General features: G+C 41.0%; 1 protein-coding gene across 10 annotated transcripts in view; it reads left to right on the top strand.

Annotated features, from left to right (window-relative positions):
• Nucleotides 1-24,490, top strand: part of HERC1 (HECT and RLD domain containing E3 ubiquitin protein ligase family member 1) — a 102,208-nt gene that overhangs the window by 63,026 nt on the left and 14,692 nt on the right. For 6 of the 10 annotated variants that reach the window (XM_064668365.1, XM_064668368.1, XM_064668372.1 and 3 more), the window contains 24 exons: nucleotides 196-716; nucleotides 2,298-3,073; nucleotides 3,837-4,035; nucleotides 4,967-5,127; nucleotides 6,609-6,725; nucleotides 6,911-7,142; nucleotides 8,336-8,460; nucleotides 8,713-8,933; nucleotides 10,856-11,124; nucleotides 11,570-11,622; nucleotides 12,849-13,049; nucleotides 13,635-13,809; nucleotides 13,994-14,264; nucleotides 14,712-14,925; nucleotides 15,642-15,898; nucleotides 16,932-17,059; nucleotides 18,194-18,321; nucleotides 18,869-19,069; nucleotides 19,922-20,052; nucleotides 21,079-21,278; nucleotides 21,756-21,870; nucleotides 22,407-22,553; nucleotides 23,060-23,161; nucleotides 24,141-24,314. In XM_064668365.1, the coding sequence (XP_064524435.1) occupies nucleotides 196-716; nucleotides 2,298-3,073; nucleotides 3,837-4,035; nucleotides 4,967-5,127; nucleotides 6,609-6,725; nucleotides 6,911-7,142; nucleotides 8,336-8,460; nucleotides 8,713-8,933; nucleotides 10,856-11,124; nucleotides 11,570-11,622; nucleotides 12,849-13,049; nucleotides 13,635-13,809; nucleotides 13,994-14,264; nucleotides 14,712-14,925; nucleotides 15,642-15,898; nucleotides 16,932-17,059; nucleotides 18,194-18,321; nucleotides 18,869-19,069; nucleotides 19,922-20,052; nucleotides 21,079-21,278; nucleotides 21,756-21,870; nucleotides 22,407-22,553; nucleotides 23,060-23,161; nucleotides 24,141-24,314 (5,118 nt within the window). The remainder of the gene's footprint in view (nucleotides 1-195; nucleotides 717-2,297; nucleotides 3,074-3,836; nucleotides 4,036-4,966; nucleotides 5,128-6,608; nucleotides 6,726-6,910; nucleotides 7,143-8,335; nucleotides 8,461-8,712; nucleotides 8,934-10,855; nucleotides 11,125-11,569; nucleotides 11,623-12,848; nucleotides 13,050-13,634; nucleotides 13,810-13,993; nucleotides 14,265-14,711; nucleotides 14,926-15,641; nucleotides 15,899-16,931; nucleotides 17,060-18,193; nucleotides 18,322-18,868; nucleotides 19,070-19,921; nucleotides 20,053-21,078; nucleotides 21,279-21,755; nucleotides 21,871-22,406; nucleotides 22,554-23,059; nucleotides 23,162-24,140; nucleotides 24,315-24,490) is intronic. The other 4 variants (XM_064668373.1, XM_064668370.1, XM_064668367.1 and 1 more) reach the window with 3 other exon arrangements.

Raw genomic sequence — 24,490 nt, 5'->3', positions numbered from 1 at the left:
ACCATCAACTGTTGTAATTTCAGCATCCTTGGGTTTGAAGGGCTGGAGGTTTTGATCAGCGTTCAGGTGGATTAGGAAAGCAAAAAGAGGCAATGCTAGTAATTATTTCTATTCAGAAGACTCCTGTATTTATAAAAAGAGCTTATTCAGGTATGTTGAGAAGACAGCTTTGACACCGTTCCTTCCAACGCGTAGGTGAAGATCTGCGACATGCAGATGCGAGGGACACCCAGAGACCTGCTGCCTGGGGACCCCATCTGCAGTCCCGTGGCTGCAGTGCTGGCAGAGGCCACCATCCAGCTGATCCGTATCCTGCACCGCACAGACCGCTGGACACACTGCATCAACAAAAAGATGATGGAAAGGCTGAACAAAATCAAAACCTGCCTTAAAGAAGCAGGGCAAAAGCTCAAGAAAAGCCGCTCGGTTCAAAGCCGGGAGGAGAGCGAGGTGAGAGAGGAGAAGGAGAACAAGGAGGAGGAGAAAGGCAAGCACGGGCGGCACGGGCTGGCCGAGCTGTCGGAGCTGCAGCTGAAGATGCTGTGTGCGGAGGTGTGGCCCGTGCTGGCCGTCATCGGAGGGGTGGACGCCGGGCTCAGGGTCGGAGGGCGCTGCGTGCACAAGCAAACCGGCCGGCACGCCACCCTGCTCGGGGTGGTCAAGGAAGGCAGCACCTCTGCCAAGGTGCAGTGGGATGAAGCAGAGATCACCATCAGGTATGTGCATTTCCTGTGCTTCTCAGCCTAGTGGTGCTTGGAAATCTTCAGAAGTAACAATTCCTCTTGTGTTAGAGTCATGCTGAGCAATTATTGTAAGTTTAGACTTCAGTGGAATTGAAGTTAGTGCTGCCTCGAAGTGGGGTTCATTCAGGGTCTGACCTGCCTTAGAGAGCCCAGGGAGTGCCCCTGTGTTAGGTGTGAGCAGTCTGGAGCTGCTGTTCTGCTGAGGATGGTGAGGACCAGGGAGGAGGCTGGAGGGAGATACCCCCTTTTCCCCTTCAAAGGGAAGGCACCTGGAAGGAAACTCCAAAACGAAGCCAGTGGCTTCTCTGGGCTCTCTGGTGCTCTCACAGGACTTGCCAGTGTTTTTGTGTGGAAAGATTTGATTCATTTAATTTCTTAAACTACTTTTGTCTGTAGCTGAACCATGACCTTGTGGAGAAATTGAGCACTAATTATTTTTTTTTTTTTTTTTACTGCCGGTAAAAAAAAAAAAATTACATTTTGAAATAGCTCGGGTCACTTTGCCTCCTAGAGCCGTTGCAGCTTTGTGTCTGTTTTGTCTTTGCAAAGGCTGTTGTCACTTTAACTAAATATACTGAAGTGCAATTGATTTAGTTCCAGATATAAATTCTTTCAAATACGCCCATGTGACAGTATAGCTTTAAAGTAAGTGTGCCCTTAAAATAACTTGAACCATTATTTGAGTGAAGTGGTACAGCACTTGAACTTGATGTAAGGTATTGAGTTAAGTTCAGAGTGTACCTTCTTCATTAAAACCAGGCTAAAGCTTGCTTTCATTTTTAGCTAGAAGTTTATATTGTGAGATGGGAAAACATTTTGGGATAATAAAAGGAAGATTTAAAAGTCATTTATCTGCTGGATATGTGGAAAATACAAGATGTATGGAAATATGGACTGGTGAATTTTTGTCCTGCTTCAAGTGAAAATTAATCAAGTGTAACAGTCCTAAATATCACCAGAAGATACCAGTGAATGTAGATGACAGATAGACCTCTGTGTCTGTTGGGTTTTCTGATCTGTGTTTTTAAAATCACTGCCCTCACCAGGTAATCTGTCCTGACACACCAGAGACAGAATTATCATAAGCTGTCAGTAGTGTGGTGATGAACACTTGAACAGGAACATGAGGTCCATCGAAGCTTTTCCTTCATGTGAAAATTTTTTCCTTTATAAGCTTTTGTATCTATGCACAGATTCAGCTCAGGTATGATGATAAAATTTGGCTTAAGGTAGTTTTTCTTAGTAGAAGCCTGATACATACCTCTAAATAATCTAGCCAAAGCCTGTGTCAGCACAGAATTGAGAGCTTCTGTGGGACTTCTGGGTTTCAATGCTTGTTGAAAACTTGTGTATGCTTTGTTGCCTCTGCTTTGAAACCATATCTCCCTGTTTTCTGGTCATAACCTCATTTTCCCCTGTTTGCATTTGATTTTTAGAATCGGTTTATTTTATCAGATATATTTTACATCTTACTTTGCCTACATTATTTCCTGTACTTTCCTCCTGTCTCTCCCTCACTTGCTTTTTCCTGTGTCATTCTGATCTTTATTAAAGCTTCCCAACTTTTTGGTCGCCTAGTGATACCCCCCTGTATAATCTGGAGCCCTGTGAACCACTGCCTTTTGATGTTGCAAGATTCCGTGGGCTGACAGCTACTGTGTTGCTGGACCTTACCTATCTGACTGGCATTCATGAAGACATGGGCAAGCAAAGCACCAAGAGACACGAGAAAAAACACAGACATGAATCTGAAGATAAAGGGGAAGCAGACCAGAAGGCGGAGGGTGATGCTGGATCAGACTCACGCTTAGGACCAGGCGCTGATGAGAGCAAAGGACATGGTGCTACGAGCTCTAAGTCAGAAAATGAAATTGTTTCCTTTTCTTTAGAACCTTCCACACTAGGTATGGAATCCCAGCACCAACCTGGGGAAGGAAGAAAAAAGAATCACGAACACAGTCCAAGAAGTCACGACATAGTGCAGTCAGAAATCAGGGCTGTGCAGCTGTCCTACCTTTACCTGGGGGCCATGAAGTCCCTCAGTGTTCTCCTGAGCTGCAGTAAGTACGCTGAGCTGCTGCTGATACCAAAAGTGCTGGCAGAAAACGGGCACAACTCGGACTGTGCCAGTTCCCCAGTGGTCCATGAAGATGTGGAGATGAGGGCTGCCCTGCAGTTCCTCATGAGGCACATGGTCAAACGGGCAGTCATGCGGTCGCCCATCAAGAGAGCCCTGGGACTGGCAGACCTGGAACGGGCACAAGCCATGATCTACAAGTTAGTGGTTCATGGGCTGCTGGAGGACCAGTTTGGTGGCAGACTTAAACCAGGTACATTTCCAAAATCATGGAATTATAGGGCTACACTGATTTATTTTCTTTTAATTTATAATTATTAGTAACAATGATAATACAAATAACATAGTCTTGTAATTTTGTAGTGGTTATGCTTTGGAGGAGTCTTAATTGGACAGAGAAATTTTGCAAAGCAATTTTACTGTTTCATAAACATAATACTGACTTTTTTGCCTTTTCTCAAATTCCTTATTAAAATAAACAGTGAATGTATATCAGTCAATCAGAAATATAGGAGTTTCTAATTTGTCTTTAATACTTTTTAAAAATGAGCAGTTCTGTATATACTTGTCAGAAGGATTTGCACTCCTTCTAAACCAACAAAAAAACCCTGTTAAAAATGTTACTCAGACAGCTGAGATAAAGATAGCTTTATAGTTAATCAGCTCTGTTTCCATGCCTAAGACCTCTTCCCTTTTGCCTATTTTGAGAATAATCCTGGCTGTTACAACCATGAATCTAAATATCATAAGATCTGGTGGAAGTAAATGTCTTGTTTGCTATTTACCTTGTGTTGGTGTCAAAACAGCAAGAGCTCTCAATGGCTGATTTTTCTGTCAGTCCATGAGTTACTGGCAGCAGAAGTACTTGTATGGGGTGCATTTCTGCACACCCCCTTCTCTGGGGAGAATTTTGAATAATCAGAGTTATTTTTGAAAGTTGGAAGTCTAGCCCTGACTACTGTTTTGCTCTACACCATTATATTAATGTTGCTGTAACATCCTTTTTTCTGTTGCAGAAGTGGAGCAACAAGTAGAAGAAGGTGATCAGTCTCAGCAAGCCCAGACTCCAGTTACAACCAGCCCTTCTGCTTCCAGCACAACATCTTTCATGAGCAGCTCCCTGGAGGATACAACCACTGCTACTACTCCAGTGACTGATACAGAAACAGTTCCAGCTTCAGAATCACCTGGGGTTATGCCTCTCAGTCTTCTTAGGTAAAATACCCTATCAGCATGTAGGATTTTGTGGGTGTAGGGAACCAATTGTGTGGTTTATATACAATATGTGTCTTTAGATAAGCCTTTGAAAATGCTAATGTTTGTATTTACTGTGAAGAACTGCCTCTGCAGAGTTTAATCAGTTACTTTGCTTTGCAGGCTTTGTGTTACTAGAAATAAAAAGCTGTTAAGTTTTTACTCTGCACTGTATGTATATGTAGGATCTGAGTTCTTCAAGAAGGAGAAAATACCTTCCTTAAGTTGTCCTTCAGTTCTCATGTTTATTTGGTACAGTTTAAATCATAGATCTCTGAAATTCTGTATTGTTAACAAATGTTTGTTGATTCTCAAACCAGAGTAGATTTTAGTTGGTAGGTAACATCCTGTAAGCTAAGGCATTGTTTCATCTTACCTCACTTACTGAAATGGAAGATAAACCTGGTTAATCTGCAGAGGCTATTTGTGATGTAGAACAAAGTCTGCTTTACATTGCATAGAGTCCTGTTCTAAGTTTATGAATTCTTAGAGGTTTTGCAGATGTAATTTGATAAAAGCCAGAACGATGTCTTTGTACCAGGACAGGGAAAATAAAATATTCACCTGATCTATTACTCTGCCTGAGTTCTGAACAAACTGGGGAAATGAGAAAAATGTTTACTTATCTTTTATCTCCTAGGACAGCCCTTGGTCTGGGAGGGGATTTTTAGGTGCATACTTAGAATTTATTGTTGCAGGTAAATTGGTAGGAATGAACTGTTCTGACAGGGGTTTTGGGCTTGTCTCCACGTATGTGTTGTGCTTTACCCTTACAAAACAATTGCTGTGAGGTAGGATTTGCCAAGTGCACTCCAACTTGATGCATTTCTTGTGTCAGACCTTTTCCAGCATAGCTCTTTTTGACATAAATGTGTATTGTTTTATTTTCAAGGCAAATGTTCTCCAGTTACCCGACTACAACTGTGCTTCCAGCACGACGTGCTCAGACTCCTCCAATATCTTCTTTACCAACATCTCCTTCAGATGAGGTTGGAAGGAGACAAAGTCTGACTTCCCCTGATTCCCAGTCTGCCAGGCCTGCCAATCGTACAGGTAAACTCAGTGTAGATGGAGGTGTGGGCAAGGCAGTAAATTCCCAGGAGCTCAGTGACAGGATTGCAAAGATTGAAAACCAACCCAGTTTCTTTTTAAGGCAACCTAACATTCAAAGCATTGTTGAAAACCTTTTGGTGACTATCTTAGCACGAAAAAATGTAGATTGTCTAGCTGTAGACTTTATCAAGCAAATGAAAGGAGTTTTTGAGAGCTGTGGATTGGATTACAAACTGCATGTATAAAACCAGAATGCAGTATTGTTGGTAATTGCTTCAAAATGTCAGTGATTTGGGCTTGCTTCCTTGGTTGTGTGCCACTGTTACATGCACTAATTTTCTAACTTTTGTTAGATCACATACTATGTAGAAAACAAGAATTGGTGTATTTTATGATACATGCACCAGTATAGCTCATTGCAATTAATTATAATTAATGACATAGAAAGGGCTGTCCAACCTTCATGGGGTCCTCGTGCTCCTGTCTGAATCTTGTGAAGGGAATGGGAGGCTTCAAAGCAGAAACAGAAACGTGGAATAAATGGAGACTGAGCAAATTGTTGAGTGAGAGTCTTGAGCTTCTGAAGATCACCAATGAGTGTTGTGGTGCAGAGGAGATAACAACACTAAAAAGAAAATACATATGTATGTGTTCTATATTAAATGAGCAAAAGAGTCCAAGGTGAAGTATGTTCTCCAGATTTCATATTTATGCTGAGAAACAAAGTCTGTGCTTTAAAACTCTCGAATGAGAAACTCGTTATTCCTGCTCTTACATCCAAGCTATTAGTTGGGTTTTTTAGCAGTTTCATTTGTTGCATAACAACTGCTCTACTCCATTTCATGTCCCCTTTTTTTTCTTTTTTTAATTATGAGATGACTTGCTTCTAGTCACGATACAGCCTTTACAACAGCGTCTGTTAGTTCTTTGTGGCCTTCACTCATCAGACTTCACTGTTATGGCAAATGATAATGATTAACTGTGGTTTTGGGGAAGGAACTGACCTTTCTAGAGCCTCTCCAAAGACTGTCTGCACAGAAATGTAGCCACCATCTGCAAAGAGATTTTTCAGGTGCATTACCAGCTTAGTTGAGGTCTCTTTCTGCCCCTTGTGAGGAATGGGTATTGGTGTGATCTCATCACATTTGGGAATCCTGATGATTTGGACGAGGATAACTTATCTAGGTTAGCTAAATACAGACCAAATAGATAATCTGATACAGTTTTAAATGAAAATAATAGAAATGTCTTAAAAAGAAATAGTTCTTTGACTATCATCAGTACCCTGCTTGAGCAGAGGCACAGATAATCTGTTGTCAGTAACATTACAGAAAGTATCTTAGTTTGTGGAAAAATAATAAAGAGAAAAGTTGAGAGCAGTTATTCCCTTATGTGAAGCTGATGTGTCAAAGTAAGGTCTAGTAAAGTACCACTAAAGAAAGATTTATGCACTTTACATGTAACATTTTCTCTCTTTTAAGCTTTGTCTGATCCAAGCAGCCGACTCTCCACCTCCCCTCCTCCTCCTGCCATCGCTGTGCCATTGCTGGAAATGGGGTTCTCCCTCAGGCAAATTGCCAAAGCTATGGAAGCTACAGGTAATCTAGAACTATAGTAGCAGTTCAAACCGAAAAACTGAAAACACATGGAACACTTTTTTCCAATAGAATACTTAATTTTTAAGTTCTATAACCATTTATGGGGAAAAAATTATTTTTTTTTTTTTTTTTAATAACCATCAGTGATAAAATACAGGTCTGAAGTGTGGTTCCCCTGCTTTCAGGTGCCAGAGGAGAAGCAGATGCCCAGAATATCACAGTCCTGGCCATGTGGATGATAGAGCACCCTGGCAATGAAGACGATGAGGAGCCCCAGTCCGAGGGGACTGCGGAGTCACGGCACGGGACAATTGTCTCTGGCAGTGGGGGGAAGTCTGGTGACCATTGTTATTTGCAGTCTCCAGGTGATATCCCTTCTGCTGATGCCACTGAAATGGAGGAAGGCTTTAGTGAGAGGTAACATGTCATTTTTCTGTCGTTGCTTGTGATGTTCCTGAAACTGGACATCTCCCAAGTTCAGTGCTGCTGACAGAGTGTTACTGTGGTGCTGCTTTGGAATTTTGTTACAGCACAAGTAGGAGCAAAGGGGCAATTAAATTAGGTGTACATGGTGAATTTGTTTTCCAGTACTGTGTGTGTGCAGAACTGAGCAAGAATGTAACTAAACATGTTTCCTTCAAAAAAAAAAAAGAGAGAAAGGAAGAATGAAAAAAATGAGGGCTTATAATTGCATTTTAACTAAAAGACGGAGTAAGAAAGCAAAATTTCATTGGTGTACTTCTTTCCCTGCAGTTTATACATGAACTGGAATTTTTATACATATTTCTTTTTAAATTAATTCTTGGTTTGTCCAGAGCAGATGAAGCTGAATTGAAGTTTACTTTCTCAGTCACCTTCACAACCTTAGAGATAAACTATCTCTTAAAGAAGAAGGTGGTTCTTTTGGGGGGGTTTGGTGGGTTCTTTCTCGTTGCTGTTTTGTTGGGTTTCTTGAAGTCCTGGAAGTAGTGGTTACATTTTTAAGTGACCCCTTTCAGGAACCATACCAGCATTTCTGTTAATAGAGAGGATGACTGTTACAAGATACATTTTGAGAACACTTGTTCACATTCCTCAGTCCTACCGAGATAAGTGTTTTTAGGTTTCCTCTGTTACTTTGTCCCAGATCAACTGTCAGTTCATGGAGAACTCACAGATTTCAGTTGGGAGAAATAAAAGAAGCAACAGGTGTTACTAAGTAACTTAAATTTGTGTTTTGCAAAAGATGTGGGGCAAAAGGGGGATGGACTCAGCGAGCAACAACAGAGATGTTGTTTCAAAAATGAGAAGAAACCTAGTTCAGGCTGTAGTTAACATAGAGATGAGTGCTCTCCCAAAATTTCTGCAGTGCTCAGGCACTATGGAAAGCATCAGAATAGGTATTGACATTGCTGCACCTGATTTGTTTGAGGTAAATGTCACAGTCAAACCCACAGTAAATACATGCTCAGTGGGACTGAAAATTCTTGAACTCAAAATTCCTCTTTTTTTCCTTCCATGAAAGAAAGGAAAAAATGCTCCTAAATATGGCTTTGGTATTTTTCCTTACTTATGGTATGTGGTTGTTTAAAACTTGGTTTGACTTACCTGTAAATTCCAAATTCTTGTAGCCCTGATAATATGGATCACATGGATAATGCAGCTTCTGCCAGTGGCCCTCCCTCCAGAAGTCGCTCAGCTGTGACACGGAGGCACAAATTTGACCTGGCTGCCCGGACTCTGCTGGCACGGGCTGGTAAGTGCCCTCAGAGACACACCAGGGCTTGGCTGAACCAGGGAGGGAACAGAAGGGGGATTGGCACTTAGCATGGAGTCTAGAAAACTCCTTCTCACGTGTGTATCAGTGTATATTTAAGTGTTTCATATGGTAATAAGTAGATTATGGTTAGCAGAAGAGTTAAAAAAGAGAGTTGAAAGTACAGCTGTCTCTCTTATATGTAAAATAAAAGTTCTGCTTTCCTATTTCTCCCTCTTTTTCTCCCTTGAGCGGGACTGTACCGCTCCGTGCAGGCCCACAGGAACCAGAGCCGCCGGGAAGGGATATCCCTGCAGCAGGATCCAGGGGCACTTTATGACTTCAACTTGGATGAGGAGCTGGAGATTGACCTTGATGATGAAGCGATGGAAGCCATGTTTGGGCAGGACCTGGCTAGTGATAATGATATTCTGGGAATGTGGATCCCAGAGGTACTGGACTGGCCTACCTGGGTGTGTGTGACTGCAGCGGGGGCTGCTTTAACTTACTGCTTTTTGCATGCTCGTATTTGTGGATTTGAAGTAACATGTGAAAGCTTATATCCTGTTTGAAGATATGTCTAAATGCCAGCAGTGCTTAAAATCTTTTTGTATTCTGTAGCTTCATTTCTAGATTAAGACTAGTGTTTTCTTGTGTTTCTCGCTCGCTCCACCTGTGTAGTTTTTCTTCTCTCTCCCCTTAAAAATGAGAACACGACTAGCATACATTGTGATGTATGTATAGTTGTTCTGATGATATCAATTAGAAATCAAGTAGGTGTTTCCAGATGGCTTAGCTGTGTGAGATAACACAATTCTAAATGCCTCTTCTGCTGCTACTGCTAATAGCATCTGAACTGTAGCAACATCATTCACACTTAAATCAGTTTTTCTTAATTTAATCGTGTCATGTATTTTATTCTCTGGGGAGGATGTGGTGATAGTCCTCACTGAATTGCTGTGTAGAGCAGTAAAAACTCTTGAGGTGGAAGCAAAACGTGATAGCAGCAGTTTGGTAATCTTTGGATTATCTGTGTCAAATTAGACAATCAACCCATAAGACTAAGCTTTCGTCTCCTAATTATGATGTTACCTGACTTCAATATGGAAGCAAGTTTCAGTGTGCATATTAAATTTTTCAGAGCACTTGTTTCACTGAGACACCTCAATGAAATTACTGTCTTAGGACAGAAATGTAGTTATAGGAAAATGAACTTCATATTGAGGTAAAACTTTGAAATTTGCTGACACAAATACTGGTTGTTGTTGCTCAGTAAACTTAAAATCTGATTGTCTGAAACAACAAAGGGTTCCTTTTCTCTATTAGATTTAGTTTCAGACAAGTTCTGAGGAGAACCACATAAAGACAGTGTTGAGTGTGAACAGGGTTGTATGTGAAAAGTTATATGTGACAAGAATTTTGAGTCAATCTGAAATCGAATAGGAAATTGTCTCCTCTGAAACTTTACTTCCAAATGTTTTTCCTGTTGTGAGATGGTCTTCTTTTCATTATGTCCAATGAAAGGTAGATAGGAAGATTTAGGGACTGGAGTACCTCCCCTGTGAGGAAAGGCTGAGAGAGCTGGGACTGTTCAGCCTGGGGCAGAGATGACTCAGGGGAGTCATCTTACTAATGTGTCTAAATACCTGCAGGGAGTGTGTAAAGCCAGGCTCTTTTCAGTGACAGAAGCAGAGCCAGTGGCACAAACTGAAGCACAGGAAGTTCCCTCTGAGAATAAGGAAACACTTCCTCACTGTGAGAATGTCCAAGAACTGGCCCAGGTTTCCTAGATGGGTTGTGGTGTCTCCATCCCTGGAGATATGGAAAAGCCACCTGGACAAGGTCCTGGGCTGTAGGTGGCCCTGCTTGAGCAGGGGGAGTTGGATGAGATGATCTCTCTACAACTCCCTGACAGGAGGGGGGAGCCAGGTGGGGGTGGGCTCTTCTCCCAATGATCAGCAAGACAAGAGGGCATGATCTTAAGCTGTGCCAGGGGAGGTTGGATATTAGGAAGAAATTCTCTACAGAAAGGGTAATCAGTCATTGGAATGGGCTGCCCAGGGAAGTGGTGGATTCTCCATCCCTGGAGGTTTTTAAGAAGAGATTGGATGTGGCATCAGTGCCATGGGCTGGGAACCACGGCGGGGTTGGACTTGATGATCTCGGAGGTCCCTTCCAACCCAGCTGATTCTATGATTCTGTGTTCTCCAGAGGTCCCATCCAGTATCAGCCATTCTGTGATGCTGCTTTGCTTTGTGCAAGTTGAGCATATAAATATCACTCTGTGTGTCACAGAAACGTGCTGGAACACCCACCTAAGATCACCGGCATGGTTTACATCTAACACAAAGGTATTTATTCCGTGCAAATAACGTGTGCAAATCTTCCTGTGCAGCACGTTTGTGAGTCTGAAGACAGAGAAGAAGTGGTGGTTTGTGAGCTGTGTGAGTCCAGCGTGGTGAGCTTCAACCAGCACATGAAGAGGAACCACCCTGGCTGCGGGCGCAGCGCCAACCGGCAGGGCTATCGCAGCAACGGCTCCTACGTGGACGGCTGGTTCGGGGGCGAGTGTGGCAGTGGCAATCCCTACTACCTGTTGTGTGGCATCTGCAGGGAGAAGTACTTGGCCCTGAAGAGCAAATCCAAAACGTCCACTTCCGAAAGGTACAGAGATGGAGGGCAGTGGAATTCCCAGCAGGATTTCCTGAGCCTTAGAATCTCGCGCTGTGTTCGGCAAACGCGTGTTTAGAAAAGAAGGTGAACTAGATATTTCTGGGTTTTAAGTGAAAACCAGGGAATAATTTCTTGGGATTTTGCCTACTTCTTATTGACTTTTGGAAACTTGTTATCAATTTTGTCTGACAATTCCAGTATTTTTTGTGGGCTTTTCTCACATTAGTACTGCAAAATTCTTCCCTCCTCCACCCACATATACTTTTAGGCTCTCTTATCTATTTCTCTCTTACTAGCCATTTCCAGAATCATTCATAAATATATGTAGATGTAACAGTAAGGTTAGGTTTAATAGGGAACCAAGTTTAAAATTGTTATGCATATTTGCAAAGTATTAGAGCCATTCAGTAATTTTCTTTGTTATTTTTTCCTACAGGTACAAAGGCCAGGCTCCTGATTTGATAGGTAAACAAGACAGTGTCTATGAAGGTAAGTTTTTAAGTTGCACAGTGATTTATTTTTTCATTAAAGTACTTCCATGCAAATGAACCTGAAACTGTACACAAAGGTATATTTTTAGATCTCCCAATTAGATGTAGTATTTTAGTTTTGGGAGGGTTTTTTTAGTTCAAATCGGAAAAAAAACCAGTGATTTTTTTCTCCCCTCCTCCCCCCCATCTTTCATCTAAGCAGCTGAAATGGCAAATACCTGACTTGGGGTGATAAGGTGTTGTGGGAAGGTGTTATGTCTAGAACTGCACATGCAAAACCTTATGTTCAAATACTTTCCTTCAGCTGTCTTTGTGGGAGAAATTAGTGTAAGTTAGTGTCCAAAGGTCTGCCACTAGGCTTGTTCTTAATTTTTCTGCCTTTGTCCTGGGAGAGGCTTTCACTTTAAACAGATTATTTCTAGTGTCTGTAGAAAAGCTTTCCCAGATGGTTCTTTGGTTCTGGTCCTTTCTGTAGCTGCATGATGGCAATTGTGTGATTTACCACATTTGTGTATTTGGGCAAGTCCATCTGCCAATAGATTAAAGGTGTTTGGATTCTACTGTGTGGAGTGAGACAGAGCAGGGGAGACCAGAAAATATAAGTTAACTTCTTTTGTAAATGGTTGGGAAGTGGATGGAATTTAATGAGTTGCAATTATAATGCTTCTTTTTTATTTTTTTCCCTTTTTTTCTTTTTTTTTTTCTTTTCACCCTGGGAAGGAAAAGCAAAAACCTGAGTGTCTGATTATAACCTGTGGACTCATGCCTACTTTTTTGATAAATATAAAGACCAGGAATTTTTAATATCTGTATTTATTCTTCAGTCCTTTGGCATATGCACTTGTTACCATGATTTAAAGCACAGCTGTATGTCTGTGCTTTTTGCTGTATTCCAGGTTTTGGAGTTGTCTTGTGCTACATGTGGAGACCTCCAGTTTCTGTGTTTTCAAACAACAGCTAGTTTGATACTTTAGAGAGTCTTCCATGAAACCTTTGGGCAGTATATATAAAGATCAAGTTGAATAGAGAGGGGCAAGAGCTGGGTTTTGTTTTTCTCATTTACTCTGTTGTGTCTATGTCAACATCAGAAGATGAGTTTTTAAGACTTACTGTGTTGCAAATGACAATACATGTTTTGTACCTTGCACTGTTTTTTTAATTAATTGGAATTATTTAATATTCTAGCTTTTGTAACCAAGTCTAATTCTATTTCCCCAACTCTAGAAGACTGGGATATGTTAGATGTAGACGAAGATGAAAAGCTGACAGGAGAAGAAGAGTTTGAGTTACTGGCTGGACCTCTTGGGTTAAATGATCGGCGCATTGTCCCCGAACCTGTCCAGTTCCCTGACAGTGACCCCCTGGGGGCTTCAGTTGCAATGGTCACAGCCACCAACAGCATGGAAGAAACACTGATGCAAATAGGTAAATTTAAAATCCATTTCATTCAAAGAATAAATAATCATCATAATACCACCCCCACCACCTCCTCTTTGGTGTGATTTTTGTAGGGGCAGTGCAGAAACAGTCTGACAGTATTTCCTTCCTGCCACCACGAGAAAGGAAAGACAAGCTCTAAATTGTGCTTTTATTTTAGGGGAATTAGAGAGAGCAGTGAGGATTATAAATTGCCAGGAGGCTTGAAGCTTTAATTTGCCAATAAAATTGTGCCCACAGTGAATGTCAGTAGCATGTTTTGCACTCAGAGAATGGATTTAAGCTGGGACTTCCAAGGAGGCCTCTGACGGAAAAGGGAAACAGAGAAGTTAAGATTAACTTGAGTATTGTCGAGTAGTTCTCATCTATGAAATTGAGGAATGATTAAATTATGGAGTGTATTTCAGGAGTGTATTTTCCTCTCGGTCATTATCACTATGTAGTTCTGTATGAAATAGTGAAAAACGCATGAATAGTTTATGAACTTAGGCCATATTTGCTTCTGTGCTTATTACTGTCTGGTAAAGTTTTGGTTTTCTTTAAACACTAATGCAAATCATTGTTATTTCCAAGGCTGCCACGGCTCAATAGAGAAGAGTTCCTCTGGCAGGATAACCTTGGGAGAACAGGCAGCTGCCCTGGCGAATCCACACGACCGTGTCATGGCTCTGAGGAGAGTCACAGCTGCTGCCCAAGTCCTCCTGGCAAGAACCATGGTTATGAGAGCACTCTCACTTTTGTCTGTCAGGTTGGTGGCATCCTTGCCAACACTTTTACCTTTTCTTTCAGAACCAGTTACCAACTTATGTTTGATAAGACGTGATTTTAAGCTGTTTGGGGAAGTGATTCTCATTTTATGTACTTACATAATACTTCCGAGAGGAAGAGTTCTGCTGATTTTGTTCTTTTAACCATTCTGTCCATTTTCACAGTGGTTCCAGTTGCAGCCTGGCAGCTGGACTGGAATCCCTGGGACTGACGGACATCCGGACGCTGGTGCGGTTGATGTGCCTGGCGGCGGCGGGGAGGGCAGGGCTCTCCACCAGCCCATCCACGGTGTCCAGCTCAGCAGAGAGATCCAGGGGCATCCACAGCAAAACAAGCAAGCCCATCTCTTGCCTTGCCTACCTGAGCACTGCAGTTGGGTGCTTGGCATCAAACACTCCCAGTGCTGCAAAGCTGCTGGTGCAGTTGTGTACACAGGTAGGACTGTTCTCTGAGCTGCAGTTCTTTTAAAACTACCTATACATGAGATGAAGCAATCCCTTTTGTACATATGGATCATTCTAGCTTCTGAACTGGGATGAGACTGACCTCAGTTTGAGGATCTCCTTAGAGTTCTTGTTTATGGCTTTGCACAAGGCTGTGTTTTATTGTTGGTAAAAATCAAGTAACTATACATGTTTTTGCTGAGTACTCTTTTCAAGTGAGGAAAATGGGTGTGCTCTTTGTTTTCATAGGGGTTTTCTGTTTAGATTCTGTTTTTTTTTTCCTGAGTCAACTCTGTGTAGAGCACAGGAAAAAAAATTAAAAACCTTTAAAACTCTGCCTGATTTATCCAACTGAAAGAGTTCTCTAAAATTTCTATTTCTGCTTGTTCTGGATAACCAGAACAATAAATAATTATCATCTTCAATTATTTCTTTCTAGAATTTGATTTCTGCAGCAACTGGTGTGAACTTGACAACAGTTGATGATCCAATTCAGCGAAAATTTTTGCCAAGTTTTTTAAGGGGAATTGCAGAAGAAAACAAACTTGTCACATCTCCAAATTTTGTGGTTACTCAAGCACTTGTAGCATTGTTGGCAGACAAAGGGGCCAAACTGAGGCCAAACTATGATAAAGCTGAAATTGAAAAGAAAGGTATGATATAGCTCTGTTTTTAAATGTTGATCATTAAATCTTGAGTTCCTCATTTTTAAATGTAAGGGAGAGCCTTGCTAGAAAAATGTCTAAATAGATGTACTCTGAAAAATGTACAAAACTTGTTTTAATGAAAGGAATCTTACAGTTTATGACAGACATTTTAATTAGAATTACAATCTTATTACATAATTGCATCTTTAAAAAAAGTCAGAATGTGTGTTGTTCAAAGCCATAGAGCTGAGACATGGAGCCTTGGTTGTGCCTCCTGGTGAAACTAGGGGGAGTAACAGGGGATGGCTGCCACCCAAGTGCTGTTCTGTGTCTGATCAGAAAGTCCTGCTGCCTGTGCTTGGAGAGATCAGGGAGCCATGGAGCAGCTGCTGTTGCTGTGATAAAGAGAGGGAAGGACAGTGACAGCAGCGTCAGGGGAGGCGTTTTCTTGTTCAGAAAGCACTTGCTCTCTGAACAACCATTTTACCTGTGGTGGAAATAAGACACTTTATAATTCTATTCTTAAGAACAGAGTATTCTTTTGTTTTTGTGAAAATGCAACTGGGGTTATTTTAGTATCAGAGGAGTGCTTTTCCTCACGGTTAACGCGATCGCGCCGTTGCCGTGTAGTCTCTGTTCCGGGAATGCTGGCTAATGCTGTGCTCACCGTGTGCAATTCCATGTGCTCATCTGGCCGTCATCTCATTGTTTCGTTTAAGCAGGTTTAATTGCCCATTTGTATGCCCATCCTTCCTATGATCCCTCTGCTGTAGGCCCTCTGGAGCTGGCGAACGCGCTGGCGGCGTGCTGCCTGTCCTCGCGCCTCTCCTCGCAGCACCGCCAGTGGGCCGCCCAGCAGCTCGTGCGCACGCTCGCCGCCCACGACAGGGACAACCAGAGCGTCCCCCAGACCCTCGCTGACATGGGGGGGGACCTCAGGAAGTGCTCCTTCATCAAGCTGGAGGCTCATCAGAACAGGGTAAGCCTGGTTTGCCTGCCTAACACGGAAGGAAAAGCTCTCCGAACAGTGTTAGTGTGGGCAAGGTAGAGAGCGGTTCTGTAATGAAAGCCTTCGGGTGCACAGGGACACACACCCGCACAGAGAATTCTCACACTTGTATAACTTCAACTAATTACCACATCTAGTCAGTGCATCCAACCCTAAACCCACTTTTGCCCCTGTTACCACCCACAGAACTGCCCTGTTGGGGCCTTTCTAAGGGTTCCGGGCCCTCTGTCTTGTTTCGGCTACAATACATCTTATTATTCCAGTCCCAAACAGGATGTGCTTGCTAAAATCTCTTCCCTTGAAAAGGCTGTTAAACAGAAATTCAGGAATGTAGCACAAACCATGAGAAAGGGTTTTTAGTAACAGTCTAAAGTGAAAGAAAATTATACAGCCATATTAAAATCTACAAGAAGCTAAAAATCCTCAGGCGTCAGTCTCACGCAGCAATTTTAACACTCTTTTGTAGAATACATTAAAAATAAAATAATATTATCTTACAAATACGCTGGCTGAAATGATTTCCCACAAGAAGTAATTTTTTGGAGATTAAGTTATTGCCTGAGGTAAGTTATTGCATCTCTGAAGCACAAAAATGCTTGGCTTTTTTGATGCTTCAATTAAAGGCCTCATGGGAGTGTTCTTAACGGCACATGAAGTCAGCAGAATCACCCTGAGTGTTTTCTTAGACTAGATCTGTATTTGCATTCATTTTTCTGCCATGGTTTTCTGTGCAATAGTGACCTGTGGAGCAGGGGTCTGTATGAAGTGTGGCGCCCTTATAACTCCTATTTAATTGCAATATATTTATATATTGTACTATATATATTATATTATATATATAATATAATAGTACTGTAAAAGTAGAAAAATCTTGATCATTACAGTGTATTTCAATACTGTTGCTGGTGCTCTGTCTCATTGGTTAATGTTTGCTTAATGTTAGTGAGCAAAACCACCTGAGTTTCCAGTTCCAGTTTTGCCATGATTACTTTGGTATTTGTAGGTCATGACGTGTGTTTGGTGCAATAAAAAGGGACTTTTGGCGACCAGTGGGAATGATGGCACCATAAGAGTGTGGAATGTGACAAAGAAGCAGTACTCACTGCAGCAAACCTGTGTGCTCAACAAGCTGTAAGTTGGTTCTTTACAACAATCAGGTATTTAATTTGAGCTGAAAATTGTGCAAGATAATGAAAAGAGCCAGCCCTCTAATGTCTCCTGCATGTGATCTCTGGGACTGTGGCTGTGTTTATGGCCTGCAGAATAAATTAAATAGCTTAAAACTGAAAACAGAACTTAAGTATCAACTTGGTAAGAGTCTGTATAAAGAGATCATGTGAAGGCTGTTTAAAACCATTCTTAATTAACTGATATAAGGAGAAATGGGTAAAATGAAGACTGTGTGGGACTGTCATATATGAATATCCCTCCAGTGGGTTCCAGTGGACAGCTCCAAAGTATGACATGATCATTGCAAGTGTGGTCATTTGTGTTAAGTGTGAAAAAAGAACTTGGGACTTGTGGGATTCAGGAACTGAGTGTAATTCTTCTTCATGAGAGTGTCTGGGAAGTGCTTTTCTATCGTTTGGATGTGTCCAAAAAAGAAGAAAGCAGAAGGAAAGACTGAAATCTAATTCTTTAGTAGAGCATAGGAGAGTTTAACTCAGGAGAATGAAGAAACAATAGTGAATTAGAGGGTTGTTTCCTGACAGTTTCTTAGTGGTTGTTCTAGTTCTTGTTTACTTGCTGCTGGTAGATGTGGCTTTAAAAGCAGTATATGGAGTGACATAATATTATAGCCTTCATTTTTCTGTTATTAAAAACAGTAAAAAGTGTTGTTTATAACCTTAAGGGCAATTAAAGATATCAGTGGTCCTGTTACAGTTAGCCAAAGCAGACAGTGTAACATTATATTGGGAGGAAGAGTTTAAAATAGAGTTGAGAGCAAGATGTTCCTCTTTAATTTCTTGTCCAGAAACTTTTGCACTCACTGAAGATGTTAATTTTGAGAAGTAAGTAGGTAAAGATAATTTAATTATTTTCCAATTGAAACCTAGCTTGAAATTTCTTGGAAATAACTAGTATGTCATTCTGTAATCTGGAATGGTTTTAGAGAGAATGTAGAAGTATGAGCAGAAAAATGTTACGTAAATCTGCAGTCATGGCAGGACACCAGGTTTTAGCTCAGTATTTCATGAATTCTGTGTTTTCCTGTCTGCTTAAAGAAAATGCCCATTTTAATTGTATTATTTTTTTCTGTTACAGAGAAGGTGATTCTGAAGAAAGTCTGGGGTCACCCAGTGACCTTAGTTTATCTCTTGTCTGTTGGAGCATCAGTGGCAAATATCTGGCTGGAGCTACAGAAAAGATGGTGAACATATGGCAAGTCAATGGTATGCCCTTAACTACCTCTGAACTGGTTATGATGCACAGATTTGTAGGGAAAGTTACTGCATGTTTGTTCACCCAAGTATTTAAGTATCTGCTGTCCAGTTTAAGTGCCTGCAGTCTCCCATAATGTCTTGTGAACCTGTTCCTTTAGAGGAGGGCACTGACCTCAAGTGGATGTGTGACTTACATCTTTGAGAGGAAGACTTTTAGTCACTGTCCTCTGTAATCTTGGAAACTCCATTCTGTTGCTTTGCACTTAGGAAAATCCCCAGTTACACTGCCTGTGTTAACAGACAGTCCCCAGGAAAGGAATACGTTTACTGAGTACTGAAGAATTTAGTTGATCCTTAACAAAACTATGTAACTTGACTGATAATTGAGATTTGTTAGCTCGATTTTTGTGCCTGTGTTTTGTATTCTTGTAACTTGGGAGAATTTCTAGTATGTCCTAGCTCTAAATAAGATCTCTTGGTATTTTCTCATGGTAAGTATTTTTGTTACTTTCTTTATGAAGATGAAGTCGTTTTAAAAGACTTATTGGTTTCCTAGGAGGAAAAGGATTATTAGATCTCCAGCCTCACTGGGTGTCTGCTCTAGCCTGGCCAGAAGAAGGGCCAGCTGCAGCATGGACAGGGGATGCTCCAGAATTGCTGTTAATTGGTCGTATGGATGGATCTCTTGCTCTTATTGAAGTTGTGGATATCTCAGCCATGCACAGGCTGGAGCTGGAACACTGCTACAGAAAGGATGGTAAGGGACTGCATCAGCATTGGCCATTAAAACTGGGAAAACATCCCCCCTCCCTTTTTACTAAGCAAGTATAAAATCTCTTTTTTTTTTTTGCTTGTTATCATTCGTGGGGTGTGAATTCTGGTACCTCACCTGCAAGTGTCATTCATGGGAGGAGAAAAGTCTGTGGGATCTCCATCTGCACCCTCACTCCCCCACAATAGAGATAAACAGTTTGTAACAACCAGGTCAAACCCTGACATTCCTTGCTGTTGTGGAAAATCCCCAGAGATCCCCTGCAGTGTCTGCTCTGTCTGCAGGTAGCATGGAGTCAGTGTCATTTGAGTTCCTGGAGATTGCCACTTTTCCTTCATAGTTCCAGTCCCAGGAGACATCAAGTAGCATATCTTTGGCAGTATTGGGTGGTTTTGCATGTTGCTTCTTCAGGAAGTTTGCAGATTTATTTTTTTTTCAGAATCAATTGAGGGAATATCTACTTGCTAAGAAAGGCAAGTTGTTTTCCAGAGCCTTTCTTAGAAGCACCCCTATTTCAGATACATAGGATTCAGTCTACTTTTCTTTTTCCCCTGTATAATTATTTTAACCTGCCAGAAATTTAAACTTAATTCTTTTAATAAAAGAAGAATGAGAGAACTAATACAAAATAATCTCAACAGCTGTCATTTCAGTGAAACTCAGTTTTATCTTTACCATACAAATTTGAGAAAATTTTCAAAAGCAAAATTATGTTGAGACCTTAATGGTGGAGAAGTTTGTTAAACACTTCGTAGTTGACAAATGCACTGCAAATCCTCTTTGGCAGGAGTGTAGTTAATTGAGCTTAATTAATGTTTGTGTTGTCTGTTGATGTAGTGTCTGTCACATGCCTTGCCTGGTTCAGTGAGGACAGACCATTTGCTGTTGGCTATTCTGATGGAAAATTGCTCATAGGAACGAAGGAACCAATGGAGAAAGGAGGAGTCGTTCTAATTGATGCCCATAAGGTAATCTCTTTAAAACTAGTGCCTAATTTCTCTAGGTAAAGATCTTTTGAAGCTATTTTCTCTATTTGAAAGCTATTTATAAAGTCAAGTGCAGGTTATTTCGAGAACACATACCTATTTATGATACACATATTAAACATAATATATTTTAAAGGAACAGTCTACCAAATGTAAAAAAAAAAAAAAAAAGACCAAAAAGGGAACATAAATTTGGTAGCCTGTATTTCTGTCATGGATGTACATACAGTGACAGGAGTGTTAAGCACACAGCTGTGCATGACTGGATTTAAAAACCTGGTTCTTTTAATTGGTACAAGTGCTCATAATAAATACTAATTTTGCTCATATCAAATGTTTTTGTTCAGCTTCTTGTGCAAAGCAAAAGGTGTTTTTCTAAATATGCAGTTGCAAAGGTTGGGAACCTTCTCTTGGCCAGGATGTAATAACAAGACATTAACAGTCCATCAATTATTTGTTAGGCTAAGAGGAGAATTCCTCAAATGTAGGTGTAGTAGGAGCCTCTGAAGTGCTTCCTTGAGGTGGTCTTGGTGTCTGGAGCAGGCTGATCCCAGAAAGGAGGGTAATGGGGTGATAAGCCTGTCCTTGCCTTCTTCCTGTGGGCTGATCTCCTTCTCTACCTCAGTTAGACTCAAAGCTACATCTGGCCCATTCCTTAACATGTTTCCAAACCATGTACCAGTAATTTGTACTACAGTTTCATAGTATATAAAAAAAGAAGGAAACATTGTGTACTTTATCAGGGAAAAAAATCAAGAAAGGTTTGCAGTGAGAACAAAACATCTTTGCGTTCCATTTAGTTTCTTTCAGCAAACTTCTTAAGTCTTTTTCATATGGTAGTTCTGAAAAATATTATTATTTCATACTTACAACTCACTATCTAACAATTTTTTTGAGAATAAAGTATTTTTGGTATTAATAATTAAAAGTTACACTAGCTCCGAGAGTGAAATTTTCTCTTCTTGCCGTTACTTCATACCAACTTTTGGGTTTTTTTCAATCCAACAGGATATGGTTGTTAGCATGAAATGGGATCCAACTGGAAAGATTCTCCTGACATGTGCCAAAGAAGAAACAGTGAAGCTCTGGGGGTACATGGGGGGCTGTTGGAGGCGCCTGCACTCCCTGTCCCACCCCGCCCTGGTGAACGGCATTGCCTGGTGTGCCCTGCCAGGGAAGGGGCCCAAGCCCCAGCTCCTGTTAGCCACGTATGTCACAGTTTTATTGCTTCTCTAGTTCTTCTGCAGGTCTGTTCTATCAGTCTGGAGTGTCCAGAGCAAAGGAAAGGGTTTTTTTAAATCACATTCCTTCAATAAACCAGTTGCCGTGAGATTCACAAGGCTTCAGAATTCAAATGTAAAGGGTGCCCCTGGTCGTGTTACCAACTGTTTTCTCCATGTCATGAGACCTGTGTGTGCTGGTCCTACTTGAATTTTTTTGCTTCATCCAAATATTTTTTCTAATAATATGTTGTTAGTAAAAATGGAAAAGCTGCAGGGTGTGAGGAATAGGAAAAAATGCATTTATCCATTGGGAATGTGCCTTTCTATTTTCGATTAATTTATACAGTACAGTTTTATAGGAAGGTGGTAAGACTACTGATATTGTAAGTTAATACCAGACCACTGATACTTGGTTAGTTAATACCTTTATTTTTTTTTATTATTTCATCTGACTTGCTTTAGGGGATGCCACAATGGCTTGGTGTGTGTCTGGACTGTTCCCCAGGACATAGTGATCACACTGCAGTCCAGCTCAACTTGTTCAGAAGGATGGTGGGAGCAAGAAACAAGTGCCAAGGTAAAAGGAGTTATCTTGGTGTTTAAGAAATTCTCTCTGCTCATTGTGAAATTGAGGGAGGAGAAGAATGTGAGCAAGTTCCTTGAATCTCAGTGTTTCTTGGGAGAAGACAGTTACTAAAAAAGGAATGTCATTTGTCTGTGTCTAGGCATTTTCAGAACAGGAAATGAAAAATCACAGGTTTAAATTTTATTTGGCTAAAGTTTATATTTTGATCTGTTTTCATCCTTCTAAAAGTTGATAAATTTATACTAAAATTTAGTAAGAGTTTCAAGTTTTCTGTAGATAAAAAGAGTTAAGATAAATTTCACCTACATAAGTTGTAATGTGGCCTTTAATTTGTAAAGGGAGGAAAGATGATAATGTGACAAGATATGTATAAAATATTGTCATAGTAATGGGGTTTTTTTTAATTATTTATTGGAGCTTACCCCTGCCTGTGGATGATCAGTGTTTATTGCAGAAGACAGGCACTGTCATGCTGTTCCATTTTCTGTGAGCAGTTCAGTGTTCCATAACTGTGTGATTATTTGCAGGATGGATACAGGAAGGCAGTGGAAGTCAAGTGTGTGTTTCAGCTGAGGGGACACATCACTCCTGTCAGGACTGTTGCATTCAGCCCTGATGGACTGGCCTTGGTGTCTGGGGGCCTCGGGGGCCTCATGAACATTTGGTCTTTAAGGGTAAGATCATCTTTGATATGGCTTGATTCTGGTTTTTAGCATGAATATCTGGAATGGTCAAAACCTCCCCCTCCCTAGACATGAGTTAGAAACGTTAGAGAAAGCATGGTATAAAATAATGTTATAAAATTGTAAATAATAAAACATAAATTGAAATTATATTAGCATTGAAGTAATTTATATTTATGGTTCTCTTATTGATTAATTCTGTAGGTTTGGTCATGTTAGTTAGGCTTTGCAGAATCAGCCACTCTTCATGGTTGAAAACAATATTCTCTTATTTCAAGACTTTTTCAAGAGTCAGATAATGTGGACTTCTAAGTCCTTAGTTATCTCCTTAATGTGATAAAAACTCTAGATTTTTTTTGCTAGTAGGGTAAGTATTTCACTCTTTGCATAGCTGTTGAACAGCTTGGGAGGATATCATCCCTTAGAGGTGTGATGGTGTGCACTGAACCAGAACTGATCTGTGTGCTCCCACTGACTGCAGCCCCCTCTCTCCTCAGGATGGCTCAGTGTTGCAGAGTGTTGTGATAGGCTCTGGAGCAATCCAGACTGCAGTGTGGATACCTGAGGTTGGAGTAGCTGCCTGTTCCAACAGATCAAAGGTGACACTGTCTTAAAGTAACATTCTTTCACACTTCTTACTAAAAATGCTATTTGTCTGTGTTTGCTTTCTTTTCTTCACCCCCCCCCCTTTTTTTTTTCTCTAGAAATATCTATCTAACACTCTCATATTTTCCAGACCTGTTGTTTTGGCTTTCAACTTTCATTTCACTCTGAAAAGACTGGGCTGTTTTGTTTGTATCCTGTGTTTAATGTGGTGGGGCAGGGTGGAATCCTTCTGGAAGAGCTCGTAGTTACAAAGATGCTGCACGTGGGTTATATCAGCCCCTCTGTTTCATGGAAGCAGATGTAAATGAACAATTTACAGAAGACAGAAGACAGATTTATTTATTTTATTCCTTTATGCAGCATGAAGAAATGTTTCATTTCCCCAGCAAATAAGATAATTAAGTGATCTAAATTAATCTAAAGCAACCTCAGAAGTTTTTAAGAAACAGCAGAATTTACTTCAGTGTTTGCTGTGTCAGGAACTTGTGGCATCTGAACAGAAGTTTTAAAACAGCTGATTATTCCAAAAGATGGTATTCTTGTGAATAAATATGGCACAAGTTATGACTCCTGTTAGCAGAGTCATGCTCTGTGTGGGTCTAAGTATTTTATGGTTCTTTGAAAGTCTCTTCTGAACTCAGTAAAGGTCATATTACAGGGCCAATCCTAAACTAAGGTTGCCTCTAAACTGAATCTTAATTAAGGGTACAGCATTCACTGAAGGGAACTCTGCTTGTCACCATGTTTGTGTTGTTCCTTGGAGTGATAATGGCAGTGTTGCCATGGCAATGGGAGGAAGTGGCAGATGGAGGTGGCTACTCCATAGCAGATTATTCCCCAACAGAGACAGGAATGTTTGAACCTTTGTGTTTTCTGGCCCCTATGGAAATTAAGACGGTTGGCGATAAATCAGTGGAGCTGCTTTGTGATTTTTTTTAATTTCTGGTGTGTCCCGTGCCTGCTGTTCCACAGGATGTGTTGGTGGTGAACTGTACCTCCGAGTGGATATCTGCCAACCACGTCCTGGCCACGTGCAGGACTGCTCTGAAGCAGCAGGGAGTGCTGGGGCTGAACATGGCTCCCTGCATGAGAGCCTTCCTGGAGCGGCTGCCCATCATGCTGCAGGAGCAGTATGCCTATGAGAAGGTGAGAGGAGCTGGTGCCAGCATTTCAGATGCATATCTGGCATGAGGTCACTGTTTGAATCTCAGCTGATTCCAGTTTTTCACCACAGAGAACCCACCAGGCTTTCCTACATCCCATTTGCAAATATCCTTCAGTCTCCTCAAAGCTAGCGGTCACCTAGTTTGAAAAATATTGAA

This window comes from Pseudopipra pipra, chromosome 12 (assembly GCF_036250125.1).
Source record: "Pseudopipra pipra isolate bDixPip1 chromosome 12, bDixPip1.hap1, whole genome shotgun sequence".
In the NCBI taxonomy this organism is placed as follows: Eukaryota; Metazoa; Chordata; class Aves; order Passeriformes; family Pipridae; genus Pseudopipra; species Pseudopipra pipra.
The sequence above is the reverse complement of the archived record's forward strand: the minus strand, read 5'-3'. Positions and strand labels throughout refer to the sequence as shown.